This window comes from Macrobrachium rosenbergii, chromosome 8 (genome assembly GCF_040412425.1).
Source record: "Macrobrachium rosenbergii isolate ZJJX-2024 chromosome 8, ASM4041242v1, whole genome shotgun sequence".
Classification (NCBI taxonomy): Eukaryota; Metazoa; Arthropoda; class Malacostraca; order Decapoda; family Palaemonidae; genus Macrobrachium; species Macrobrachium rosenbergii.
In genome coordinates this window covers 40,471,098-40,486,097 of record NC_089748.1, presented here as the reverse complement: position 1 = coordinate 40,486,097, position 15,000 = coordinate 40,471,098, and the positions used below count along the sequence as shown (strand labels likewise).

The 15,000-nt window shown below is 34.7% G+C and overlaps 1 protein-coding gene across 8 annotated transcripts in view; it reads left to right on the top strand.

The window, feature by feature from the left end:
• The window catches only part of LOC136840743 (glutamate receptor ionotropic, kainate 2-like), a 297,978-nt gene that overhangs the window by 247,718 nt on the left and 35,260 nt on the right, over nucleotides 1-15,000 (top strand). For all 8 annotated transcript variants that reach the window (XR_010853725.1, XM_067107569.1, XM_067107570.1 and 5 more), the window contains exons 7-8: nucleotides 5,828-6,004; nucleotides 8,469-8,492. Coding sequence is in view for 7 of the 8 variants with exons in the window: in XM_067107569.1 (XP_066963670.1) it covers nucleotides 5,828-6,004; nucleotides 8,469-8,492 (201 nt within the window). In the remaining variant the exon portion in view is untranslated. The remainder of the gene's footprint in view (nucleotides 1-5,827; nucleotides 6,005-8,468; nucleotides 8,493-15,000) is intronic.

Sequence of the window (15,000 nt, the reverse complement as noted above, 5' to 3'; positions counted from 1 at the left end):
ATATATATTATATATATATATATATACTTACAGTTTATATATATATATATATATATATATATATAATATATTTATATACACATATATATATGTAATAAATTTCTGACTCACATCGGGATCGAACCCAGGTCTTACAACTGCTGAGTGGGAAAGCTGGGGAAAACGCGCTGGTAAGCAAGCAGTTAGCCTGCCCAGGTGATTCCCTGGGGACAGTTGTACTCAGGTTGCAACTCCTTTTATGACTTGTGTGGCCTGGTTGGCAGCGCTCTGGTCTTTCATTTGAAAGACCTGGGTTCGATCCTGATGTGAGTCAGAAATGTATTTCTGTTCCACACGTAATTGTGTGTTGATATTTCTGATATGTGTATATATATATATATATATATATATATATATATATATATATATATATATGTGTGTGTGTGTGTGTGTGTGTGTGTGTGTATAACTGAATCACGAAAATATGGAACGTGATGAATATATAAATAAAGATAAAGTCCACGAAGGAAACGGAAACACTGGAGTGCTGCGAGGCCTTTCGACGCTAGGTCCTTTACTTAGCAGACTGAAGAAATATAAAAGTATGTTTACAAAGAAAGCTCATATAAATGACAGATGGGGATTATAAAGGAAACATATGTACCTGGAATCCAACACAATTGAAGAATTAGTAGGACTCCCAAAACAGGATTAAATATTTAAGGGGATTTTACAAAGGATTAGGATCAACCGTTCAGAAGCAGGAACAGGACAATTAAAAGATCGTACATGGTCGTGACTGACCACCTATATAAATATATTATAAATATATGTATAAATATATATGTATGTGTGTATTTATATATACATGTGTGTGTGGCATTATGCTAAAAAGAACTGCCTGCGTATTTATAGAAGTATAAAACTGCTCATGTGTGCATCAGCTGCATTGGAAATAATAAATCGTCCTCCGGGCTCAGCCACGTGGAAAGTTTCAGAATTCTTTCCAGATGGTTTGGTTAAGATCAGGAAAAGAAAAAATATATATATTTATTTTTGGGAGCAGCTGTGTTGGCGGTGGTGGTGGTGGTGGTGGTAAGACTTACTGGCAGCCAAAAATATCTCGACGTGACGGGTACATGTCAGTTATATTTTGGGAGTCGTCAGATGCGAACCTTTTCTGCATTTCCCTTTACCATCTTTTGTTTCTTCCTAATGAACACCTTAATATCCTTTGGAAGCGTGAATTTCAAGTCAGTGGCCCCTTTGGTGGGCTTGTTCCAGATGAATAGGTTTGGAGATTATTATTATTATTATTATTATTATTATTATTATTATTATTATTATTATTATTATTATTATTATTATTCAGAAGATAAACCACCGTGCATATGGAACAAGTATAATGTTATGGCTCTCTGTAATATAATGACTCTCATCATGATATGTTTTGAAATTATTATTGTTATTATTATTATTATTATTATTATTATTATTATTATTATTATTATTATTATTATTATTATTATTATTCAGAAGACAACCCCCTCTTCATATGGAACAAGCATAATATAATGATTCTCTGTAATATAATGCTTCATCATGATATGTTTGGGAATTATTATTATTATTATTATTATTATTATTATTATTATTATTATTATTATTATTATTATTATTATTATTCAGAAGACAAACCCTATTAATTTGGAACAAGCCCACCAAAGGGGCCACTGACTTGAAATTCAAACCTCCAAAGAATATTATAGGTTATGGAGGGAATATATTTCCTACAAATACATTTCAAGATATTATAAGTTCATTACCATTATATTTTATGCTGCGATAAAACACCTTCAGTGGCAATCAGTGGCAAAATGTGAATGGCGTTTACATTTTTTTTATAAACTATTTAAAAGAAACGTTGGAAAGATGCAGGAACGCTTTCCCAAAAATCCTGTTTATTGAAAGTGGTATTTGTACCTATCAATGCAAAGGGATTTGTAGCAAACAGTCAATGGGCAGAACACAGCCACTAGAGATTTAATCATACGTGCGTGTGTGTGTGTGTATGTGTGTGTGTCTTTATATATATATACAGTATATATATATATATATATATATATATATATATATATATATATATATATATATAAATAATCAACACACAATCAGATGTAGAACAGAAATAAATTTCTGATTAATGACAGCTTGTGGTTTGGTTTGCATGAGTCTCGTCTTTCAATTGAAAGACCTGGAGTTCAAATCTGATTCAGAAATTTATGTTATATATACATACATATATATATATATATATATATATATATATATATATATATATATATTTATATTGATATACTGTATACAAAGACAAGCAAAATCTGGTAGATAATGGCTACGTAGAAAAGGGCTCTCTCTCTCTCTCTCTCTCTCTCTCTCTCTCTCTCTCTCTCTCTCTCTCTCTCTCTCTCTCCCCGTGAAATATTAAAGTCTTATTGCAACCAGGGCTGACACACGTCTCTCGCGAGAGAATTATTGGAGAGAATCCAGTGTTTGGCTGAAAGGAAGAGAAGACGAATGTTTGTGGTGGTCCTCTGTTATCTCTTTGTAATTCCTAAGGGTTCAAGATCTGCATTGAAGCTGCTACAATACATTTTGTATTTAAACTTGGGAAACCGGAAACAATGGTTGGATAATGGAATAGGCTAAATTTACTCAGTTTCCCAGAGTAATGGTGTGGTTCCTGTTGAGAAACGTCACGAATTTTGTCCCAAACAATGCGCAGACAAAATAGTTTATAGTGCTTATGTAGAAATCAAGAATTTTACCCAAACAATGCGCAGACAAGATATTTTATAATGCGTATGTAGAAATCAAGAATTTTATCCCAAACGGTGCACCAGACATGATATTTTTATAATGCGTATGTAGAAATCAATTTTACCCAAACAATGCGCAGACAAAGATGTTACATAATGCGTATGTGAAATCAAATTTTATCCCCAAGCAAGTGCGCAGACATGATATTTTATAATGCGTATGTAGAAATCAAGAATTTTACCCAAACAATGCGCAGACAAGATATTTTATAATGCGTATGTAGAAATCAAGAATTTTATCCCAAACAGTGCGCAGACATGATATTTTATAATGCGTATGTAGAAATCAAGAATTTATCCCAAACAAGTGCACCAGACAAGATATTTTTTTATAATGCGTATGTAGAAATCAAATTTTATCCCAAACGGTGCGAACAAAAACCAAGATGTTTTATAATGCGTATGTAGAAATCAGATTTTATCCCAAACGGTGCTGCAGACATGATATTTTTATAATGCGTATGTAGAAATCAAATTTTATCCCAAACAGTGCGCAGACAAGATGTTTTATAATGCGTATGTGAAATCAAAATTTTTATCCCCAAACGGTGCGCGAACAAGATATTTTATAATGCGTATGTAGAAATCAAGATTTTTATCCCAAACAGTGCGCAGACATGATATTTTATAATGCGTATGTAGAAATCAAGAATTTTATCCCAAACAGTGCGCAGACAAGATATTTTATAATGCGTATGTAGAAATCAAGAATTTTATCCCAAACAGTGCGCAGACAAGATATTTTATAATGCGTATGTAGAAATCAAGAATTTTATCCCAAACAGTGCGCAGACAAAATATTTTATAATGCCTAGACAGGAACCACGAATTTTATCTCTCTCTCTCTCTCTCTCTCTCTCTCTCTCTCTCTCTCTCTCTCTCTCTCATGCTTTACATACGTTCACCATTCAATTCTCATAAGTCTGTTAAAATACAGCTTAAATAAGTCCGTATGTGTCTGTGTCTGTGATGAAGCAGAAAAACCCGGCGAAAGAAAGATCGAACTTTCTAACCTTTCAGTTTTATTGACCTCGTGTTTATTCATTAGCTGAATTTCTAATATTTTCATGAATGAAAAAGTATAATTCTACATTATCCAGAATTATATATAAAAAAATGGCGATTATACACTAACAGGCAACTGTTACAGCGAACATTGAAACCGCGTACTGCCTGCTTCGGGGAATTGCTTTTATTTTTTGCTTTTATTTTTTTTTTTGCTTATATTTTTGTTTAAAGCAGGTTTGAGTTCATCGAAAATAAAGATGATGCATGTTACTGTTATTGTGCCAAATGCTAGCCCGTTGGATATAATCCTCTTACAGGGTATATCAGCTTTTATTATTTTTTATTTTTCGTTTCATACAATTGTGTTAACCTTACAGAGTATATCAGCTTTTTTTCGTTTCACACAATTGTGTTAACGATTTGAGTTCTAAAAGTTTTAAAAGTGGTTGAAGTCCTTTTTTTTTATTTCTTCAAAATGGAAAAAAAGGAATACGAAGGCAGTGATATATTGCCGTCCATTATATAACTTGAATATAATCCAACTTCGCTCTCTTGAATTACTGATCACTCTTCTCGGCTGCGAAACTTTGCAAAATAATATATTGCCTCTTGAAAGTTTGTGCCTTTCGAATATATTATTATTTGTATTGATGGGTCTGGATGAACTTAAACAGGAGGCAGAATGGCACTGAAATTCAGTATGTTAATTTTAGTCTTCTGTAAAGGGAAACTATTGTGCCGGCTTTGTCTGTCCGTCGCGCATTTTTCTGTCCGCCCTCAGATCTTAAAAACTACTGAGGCTAGAGGGTTTGCAAATTTGCTATGTTGATCATCCACCCACCAATCATCAAACATACAAATTGCAGCCCTCGCTCAGTAATTTTATTTCATTCAGGTTTTAAAGTTAGCCATAATCATTGAGTCTGGCAACGATATAGAGATAACAAGCCACGACCGGGCCGTGCTTAAAGTTTCATGGGTCGCGACTCATACAGCATTATACCGAGACCACCGAAAGATAGATCGGTTTTCGGTGGCCTTGATTATACGCTGTACAGAAAATTCGATTGCGCCGAAGAAACTTCAGCACATTTGTTACTTGTTTTTTTTTTTTAATATTGATCATCACCACTGAAGCTTTTGAATTTAAAGTCAGCTTAATTTTTTAGCCTCATGACAGGTTAGGCCTTTGTTATTGTCGTTCATGATTGTGCTGGCGGTATGCCAGCACGGGCTCTTGTTCACAGAGCAGCCCGCAAGTGTCAGTCTATGGAGTGATTTTGAAAGGTATAAATGTGACTTATTAATGGGTATGTAAGTGAAAACGGTAGTAAAATCAGGTCTAAATAGTAGGTTTAAAATAGATGATTAGTTATGTTAATGAATTTGAGGTTAGTTTTAGTTTCCTTCTTATAAGCCTTGAAATAATCACAGCTAATAAAAGCCCAACAGACTTAATAAAATATCACATAAATACGCCAATTTTATATTCTATTTTTTTACCTGTCTTAGCAGAATTTACATAAAGTAAGAAAATCGCCAAAAAAAAATTATTTTATACATTTTCTTGCCATCTGCAAAATTTGCGTACAGTAAGAAAATCACATGCCCCTTAGGAGGGTATTGCCGTCAGCGCACCTCAAGGGTACAGTGTGGGCATTACTTAAGATTCTTTGCAGCGTCCCTTCGGCCCCTAACTACAACCCCTTTCATTCCTTTTACTGTACCTCCGTTCATATTCTCTTTCTTCCACCTTCTCCTAACAATGATTTCACAGTGCAACTGCTTTGAGGTTTTCCTCCCGTTGAACCTTTCAAACCTAACTCTCAATTTCCTTTCCAGCGCTGAATGACCTCGTAGGTCCCAGTGCTTGGCCTTTGGCCTAAACTCTGTATTCCAAGAGAATCACTTAAATGCGCCAAATTTATATTAGGTTTTTTTTTTTTTTTTTTTTTTTGCAGGATTTGCATACCGTAGAGTTAGAAGACTTCCGCCACGGGGGCACGAATATCACGGCCCTGAGGATCGTGGACCCGGAGAACCCTCTGGTCCAGAGGGTCATAAAGGACTGGCTTTTTGGGCAGCTTCGCTACGGGCGGAACGCCGCCGAGGAGCCGACGGCTGTACCCGCTGTACAGGTTAGTATTTATATGACTGGATATTTGATGCCTATTACTGAGGCGTTTACAAAAAGAGTTCTGAGTTAATACTTGGTGATGGGTTACTGTAGAGATAATATCAGGTTATTATTATTATTATTATTATTATTATTATTATTATTATTATTATTATTATTATTATTATTCAGGTGATGAAATACATTCATATGGAACAAGCCCACAAAGGGCCATTGACTTGAAATTCAAGCTTCTAAAGATTATTATTATTATTATTATTATTATTATTATTATTATTGTGTGTGTATTATTATTATTATTATTATTATTCAGGTGATGAAATACATTCATATGGAACAAGCCCACCAAAGGGGCCATTGACTTGAAATTCAAGCTTTTAAAGATTATTATTATTATTATTATTATTATTATTATTATTATTATTATTATTATTATTATTCAGAAGATGAAAAACCCTATTCATACGGAACAAGCCCAAAGGGGCCATTGACTTGAAATTCAAGCTTCTAAAGATTATTATTATTATTATTATTATTATTATTATTATTATTATTATTATTATTATTATTCAGGAGATGAACCCTATTCATATGGAACAAGCCCACCAGAGGGGCCACTGACTTGAAATTCAAGCTTCCAAAGAATATTAAGGTGTTCATTAGGAAGAAGGAGAAAGTAAAGAAAAATATATGAAGAAGAGATTCCACTTATTAAAAATTAATAAAATAATTTAATAAATTAATAAATAGATAAAAATGTGTTAAATGCAAGGGGAATAGTATTGCTGATGATTGACTTTACAGATAACATTCAGGTTATTAGTTATTTAGACATTTGCAAAAGAGTTCTAAGTTAATATTTGGCGACGAGTGGCTTCAGAGAAAATATCTGGTTATTCTTTAATGAGAATTGTTTTCTTAGGAGAATATTACTCTCCTCCAGCTGTGATTAGTTGAGCCAGACCTCAGGATAGATAGAACCTAACCTAGGGGCATGGCAAAAAAAAAAAAGGGCAGGTGCAATACTACCATACATCTCAGGAACTTGCAAACGGGCATTAGTATAATTTCAACGTATGTACTTTTTGCGTTCGAAAATGGTATTTATGTCCATTGAAACTGTAGCGTTTCTGGTCAGTCTGTTCACGAAAAAACATACTTCGAGATATAGACTGACGTGAAAGTCTTGCTTTTAATGACGAAAGATCTCAAAAAAAAAAAATAAAAAGACTGTCAGATCATGATGAAAAAAAACTTCATCTTTTAAAAATGTAAGTTGATTTGAATCGTCTTCGCGTTGGATATAATAGAATTGACAGGCCACGGATAATGCATCATTTTAAAGGAAGAAGAATGATTAGTCGGAGGCTATAATTATGCTCACACCAGCAGTCATTTTTTCCTTTTCTTTTTTTTTTAGTCGCACGGGCGACGAGCAAATTCGTATAATGAAGACTTTGTTAGTAATCGCCAACACTGCAGATCTTCATAGGTCGACTAATTACTATTGAGATGGCTTTTTCTGTCCGCCCTCAGATCTTAAAAACTACTGAGGCTACAGGGCTGCCAAAACTGGTACGTTGATCATCCCTCCAATCATCAAACGTACGGAAATTGCCAGCCCCTCTGGCCTCAGTAGTTACTATTTATTAAGGTTAAAGTTCGCCGTAATCGTTTCTGGCAGCGATATGAGGCCAGGCCACCACCGTACCTTTGTTAAAGTTTCATGGGCCGCGGCTCGTACAGCATTATACCGAGACCACCAAAAGGTAGATCTGTTTTGGGTGGCCTTGATTATACGCTGTAGCGGCTGTACAGAGAACTCGATTGCGCCGAAGAAACTTCTGCGCATGTTTTACTCGTTATTTTTTGGCCAGCCCTGTGACAGCTGATAATCATCTCAGTGGTCTGGTAAAACTATTTTAATAATAATAATGATAAAAGCATCAGACTTATTACATTTTTTTTACTTAAGGATTAGGTATAATCATTACTTTCTTATCATAACCCATGAAATTAAGTATCAGTTGATAATATCAGACCTTAAACTATTATTATTATTATTATTATTATTATTATTATTATTATTATTATTATTATTATTATTATTATTATTGTTATTATTATTATTATTATTATTATTATTATTATTATTATTGTATTATTATTCAGTAGATGAAACCTATTCATATGGAACAAGCACACCAAAGGGGCCACTGACTTGAAATTCAAACTTCCAAAGAATATTAAGGTGTTCATTAGGAAGAACCAAAAGGAAGTAATGGGAAATACAGAAAGAAGAGATACCACTTATTAAAAGAGAAAATGAATAAATAGATAAATAGCTAAAAATGAATTAAAATGCAAGAAGAACAGTATTAGGGTAGTAATGCATTGCATTTTCGCTTGAATTTCTGAACATGTGTTTGCTAATTCATATTCTTTTCTTTTCATGCCATCGACAGGGAAGTAATATGACATTCTTGAAGGTAAGGTTCTATTATTCTCCTTCTTTTTCCGTATTTTGATTTTATCATTAAGCATTTCAGTCCCTTCGGCCCCTAGCTGTGGCCTCTCTATATCATTCCTTTTATTGTACCTCCGTTCATATTCTCTTTCTTCCATCTGACTTTTCTCAACACTCTCCTGACAGATGTTTCATTGTGCAACTGCTTTGAGGTTTTCCTCCTGTTACACCTTTCAGACCTTCTTACTGTCAATTTCCGTTTCAGCGCTGAATGACCTCGTAGGTACCAGTGCTTAGCCTTTGGCCGAAATTCTATATTCTATTGTATTTCGGGTAAGTCGCTCCATTGCTTGTATTTTTCAGTTCGTTGTTCTATAATGACTAATAATTAGAAAAAGATTCAGACGTCTGTGTAAGATTATTATTATTATTATTATTATTATTATTATTATTATTATTATTATTATTATTATTATTATTATCCAGTTTACAATGATTGAAGTTTAAAAAATGATTCAGACTTCGCTATAAGATGATGATGATGATGATGATTATTATTATTATTATTATTATTATTATTATTATCGAAATGGCCATATGAACATATAAAATTATATAAAAAAATTTATTTCCTGCGAAGTTCCGACGAAAAAGTAGACCTTGACGTGAGAAGGGAGGAACGGAGAATAAATGATAAAAAGAATTAAGAAATGAACGTATCAATAAAAACAGTTGATAAAAAAAAATATGAATATAATGCTTTTAAAGAGCTGTAGGGGATTTCTTAAGTTTACATATTAGTATCGAGGAAGACTATGCTGCAGTTTCTGAATCACAGAGAAAAGAAAAGGTGTTGCATTAATATCAAAAGGCACAAGAACAAAACGCAGTAAATTCTCCTTTTCAGTTTTCTGTAAGAGGAAACCATTGTGCCGGCTTTGTCTGTCCGTCCGCACTTTATTCTGTCAGCACTTTTTTCTGTCCTCACTTTTTTCTCTCCGCACTTTTTCTGTCCGCCCTCAGATCTTAAAAACTATGTGAGGCTAGGGGCTGCAGAGTGTATTATGTTGATCATCACCCTCCAATCATCAACCATGCCAGGTGCAGCCCTCTAACCTCAGTAATTTCATTTTATTTAAGGTTAAGTCAGCCATAATCGTGCTTCTGGCAACGATATAGGGTAAGCCACCACCGGGCCTTGGTTAAAGTTTCATGGGCAGCGGCATATACAGCATTATACCGAGAGCATCTAAAGATAGATCTGTTATCGGTGGCCTTGATTATACGCTGTACAGAAAACTCGATTGCGCCGAAGAAACTTCAGGGCATTTTTTTACTTGTGATTCCCCATTCTCATCGGTCTCCGCATGAAAAATGAATTGGCTTTTTTGATTCTTCGCCGGATCATCATTTTTGTCGTTAAACTCTCAGAAGGAGAAAGAAAAATCGAAGAGAAAGTTTCCCCACATCATTTTTCAACTCATTTTAATTAGCACTTTCGATTTCCCTAAGTTTTGGGGTAATTAAGAATTGTTGGAAAGTATCTTTTCCAGAACTGATTATTCAGAATTGCTGGAAAGTATCTTTTCCAGAACTGATTATTCAGAATTGCTGGAAAGTGTCTTTTCAGAACTGATTATTCAGAATTGCTGGAAAGTATCTTTTCAGAACTGATTATTAAGAATTGCTGGAAAGTTTCTTTTCCAGAATTGATTATTCAGAATTCTTGGAAAGTATCTTTTCCAGAATTGGTTATTAAGAATTGCTGGAAAGTATCTTTTCCAGAACCTTTTATTAAGAATTGTAGGAAAGTATCTTTTCCAGAACTGATTATTAAGAATTGCTGGAAAGCATTTTTTCTGGAACATTACTAAGAATTGTTGAAAATTATCTTTTCCAGAAATGATTACTAAGAATTGCTGGAAAGTATCTTTTCCAGAACTGATTTTTTTTTTAGTAATCTTCCCATAAAGTTTCTCTTCTTGAATGTATTTGAGTTAAAAAAAATGAACGCAACTCAGTAGTGAAAGGTTTACTCCCAAAATCTTAAGCCATCCTAGAGATACGCGTCAAAGAAAAATCTGCCGGGGCCATTCCTTGCTACTTTTGAAGGGAATAACCTATCGGATCTTCTTCTTATGTAGTTCAAAGGAATTCCCCCCCCTTTCCCCCCTCCCTTCCTCCCTCCCCTCCCTTGATTTAGGCAATTCCCTTAATGGGTCGAAATCTCCCTTCGCTCGGGGGAACTCCTGACGAATCACGGAAAGTCTCGTTCCGACAGATACGCGTCGCGGTTTCGTCTTGAAAAGTCGGCTGTTCCTGGGATTAATCTCCGCCCACTCGAGCTCTTGATAAGACTGATGGTAAGACTTTCAGTTTTGCTTTGAAAAAAATCCCCCTTTCGTTTGTTCGTCTTGGTTGATTACTTACTTAATTCTTTGTTTTTTTTTTTTTTTTTTTAGTTTGTGTTGACGTATCATCCTTTCTTTTCTGCTTAATTTTCGCAGTTTAAGCTTATTTATCTATGACTTACTTTTAGTTTTCTGTAAAAGAAAACTATTGTGCTTGTTTTGTCTGTCCGTCCGCACTTTTTTCTGTCCGCACTTTTCCCGTCCGCCCTCAGATCCTAAAACCTACCGAGGCTAGAGGGCTGCAAATTGGCATGTTCATCATCCACCCTCCAATCATCAAACATGCCAAGTTGCAGCCTTCTAGCCTCAGTAGTTTTTTTTTTTTTATTTAAGGTTAAAGTTACCCATAATCGTACTTCTGGCAACGCAACTCCACAGGCCACCACGGCCGGCCGAGAGTTTCATGGTCCGCGGAAATATGTTATCCTCTCTCTCTCTCTCCCCGATCTTTCAGCAGACATAATTTTGTGCTCTATTTTATTTTGAATAATTGAAAGTGAATATGACTGATTCACCTTACTTTGTCACATAGGCAAGGGTATAGTCTCTCTCTCTCTCTCTCTCTCTCTCTCTCTCTCTCTCTCTCTCTCTCTCTCTCTCTCTCGCCGTCATCCCCGAACTTTGAGCAGAAATATGTTATCCTGTTAGCAACAACGAGGACTCTTGGAAGTCCCTCAAATCCCTTTAAGAAACAGGTGAGCGACCAAACGCGACGGCGGAGAATTACGACCAAAGTTTCCCCCTGAACCTCTTCGCGAGTACGCAAACTGGGTTGCTTCTTACACATCTCTCTCTCTCTCTCTCTCTCTCTCTCTCTCTCTCTCTCTCTCTCTCTCTCTCTCTCTGTCTTCCACGAACATCAGGAGAAATATGTCAGCCTGTTAACTCTCTCTCTCTCTCTCTGTCTCGTCATCCCCGAACTTTCACTAGAAATATGTTATCCTATTAACTCTCTCTCTCTCTCTCTCTCTCTCTCTCTCTCTCTCTCTCTCTCTCTCTCTCTCTCTCGTGGAAGTTCACCAGTGTTCTCAAGAAGGACACAGTTAGTGCCTTCAGTCCTTCATTTCTAGACTGTTTTTATTCTGCGTCGCTGGAATTTTAGTTTTCTGCAAAAGAAACTATTGTGCCGGCTTTGTCTGTCCGTCCGCACGTTTTCTGTCCGCCCTCAGATCTTAAAAACTATTGAGGCTAGAGGGCTGCAGTGTGGTATGTTGATCATCCACCCCCCTCAGTCATCAAACATGCCAGTGTGCAGCCCTCTAGCCTCAGTAATTACAAGATCTGATGGAAAAAAGATGCGGACCGAATTTACAAATCCATCAACTCAATAGTTTTCTTTTAGAGTTAGCCGTGCTGGCTGAAAGTTTCATGGGCCGCGACTCATACGGCATCAGGCGCTGTACAGAAAACTCGAATGAGCCGAAGAAACGTCAGGTATAAATAAAATTTCAAGTCATAAAAAAAAAATTCACGAAAAAACTGGAAAGTGTAAATCAAGCACTTAGCCATTTCGGCTTGACGTAATTTCGCCACTTCAGACTTCAGGAAGGTTATTAATATGGAGAAGAGGTCTTCAGGAGGAAAGTTACCTGAAACTGAAGTCTTAATTAAAAGGCAGAGTGAGAGGGATTTTATAAATATATACATTTTATGAGATTTGTATTTTTCCCGTACTGTTGGCCCTGTATATTATTATTATTATTATTATTATTATTATTATTATTATTATTATTATTATTATTATTATATATTACTCTGTCAGTATCTCGAACATCTTCTTCTTCTTCTTCTTCTTCTTCTTATTATTATTATTATTATTATTATTATTATTATTATTATTATTATTATTAATATTATTATTATTATTATTATTATATGTTACTCTGTCAGTATCTCGAATTAACAAGACATTTCAAGTATTGATAAGCAAGATGGTAATATATTAGGGCAGTATTATTATTGTTATTATTATTATTATTATTATTATTATTATTATTATTATTATTATTATTGAATTGCACTGAGTTACTCTGTCTGTATCTAGAATCATCAAGACATTTCAAGTCCCATGACCACCAATAAATCAAGGCATTATTATTATTATTATTATTATTATTATTGTGTGTGTATTATTATTATTATTATTGTGTAATCTAAGATGAACCCCATTCATGCAAAGGAACAAGGCCACCACAGGGGCCATTGACTTGAAATTCAAGCTTCCAAAGAATATTGTGGTGTTCACTCGAAAGAAGTAACAGAAGGTAATGGGAAATACAGAAAGAGAAGATCAGTTATTAGAAAAACAGATGAATTAATAAATTAATGAATAAATGCATAAAAATATAAGTAAATATTAAAATACAAAGAGAATTGTATTAGGGTTAGTAATGCATTGCAACTTCGTCTGAACTTCTGAAGTTCCAGTTGTTATTTATGAAAGCCAAGATATTCAGTCAATACATATTTTGAAATTATGTTTAAGATAAACATGTTAATAATCTAATGAAGGATTGTTTTTGTGCCAGATGAGATCAGAATGTAGTGACAACGAAGTGGATAACTGTGAGCAATTTTAATAATCGAAGGAAATAGCCTGACTAATGGTTTTTAGCAACGAATGAATATTGAGTGATTAGATTGAAAAAATAAGTCTTGAGATGTAAGTAGACTCGGTAAACATATAGCATTTAAGGAAAGGTCGTCTTCTAGCTATGCGTTAGTTCATGTTAACATTTATTGATTGAAATAATGATCTGTATAAATCTTTAACAAACAAAGATTCAGATGAAAATTAAGAAAAAATGTGACAAGAGATGTGCGCATAGCCACAATCATAAAAAAAATGTGATGAGAGATGTGCGCATGGCCACAATCATAAAAAAATGTGACAAGAGATGTGCGCATGGCCACAATCAAAAAAAATGTGACAAGAGATGTGCGCATAGCCACAATCATAAAAAATGTGACAAGAGATGTGCGCATAGCCACAATCATAAAAAAGTGACGAGATGTGCGCATGACCACAATCATAAAAAAATGTGACAAGTGATGTGCGCATGGCTACAATCATAAAATAAACATGACAAGAGATGTGCGCATGGCCACAATCATAAAAAAATGTGACAAGTGATGTGCGCATAGCCACAATAAAAAAATGTGACAAGAGATGTGCGCATGGCCACAATCATAAAAAAATGTGACAAAGGATGTGCGCATAGCCACAATCATAAAAAAAAAGTGACAAAAGATGTGCGCATAGCCACAATCATAAAAAAAAGTGACAAAAGATGTGCGCATAGCCACAGTCATAAAAAAATGTGACAAAGGATGTTCGCATAGCCACAATCATAAAAAAAATGTGACGAGAGATGTGCGCATAGCCACAGTCATAAAAAAAAGTGACAAGAGATGTGCGCATAGCCACAATCATCAGACGAAATCGTATACGAGAAAGGAACAAGACAAGGAAACAAGAGTTGCAAATAACATAAAAAAAAAAAAAAAAATCCGGAGGAAAACGAAAATTCTCCTCAGAAAATGCTATCAGTTCTCAAGAAATGTGAATGCCGCAGTTTTTCGTCCTGTGTGAAAAGGTTTGCGTGGGGGTGGCGGAGGGGACCAGAGAGAGAGAGGGGGGAAGGGGGGGCGGAGGCTCTCACTTGAAAAGTAAAGATAGGATATCGGCATGACATGGTATTCGCCTCTCACTTAAGAGTTTACAAGTGTCTGGGAAATTTCTTTTTAGTTCAGGTTTGTAGCTGTGTGTGTATATATATATATATATATATATATATATATATATATATATATATATATATATATATATATATATATATATATATATATGCATATGTGTATTATATGTATGTATGTATATATATATATATATATATTATATATAAATATATATATTGTATATATAAATACATGCGTACGTACATACACGCAAGGCTCACAAAAATTATTCAGAATTCCTTTTTCCGGAACAGTTATCATAAACAGAAACATAATAACGAGGCGTGGCGTGGCGATGATTCCTCTTCAGTGGACCCGTCATTGATTATGACAAACAAGCGAGAGTTCATCGCGCCCAAATCCAGCCTCGTGAATCGGCCA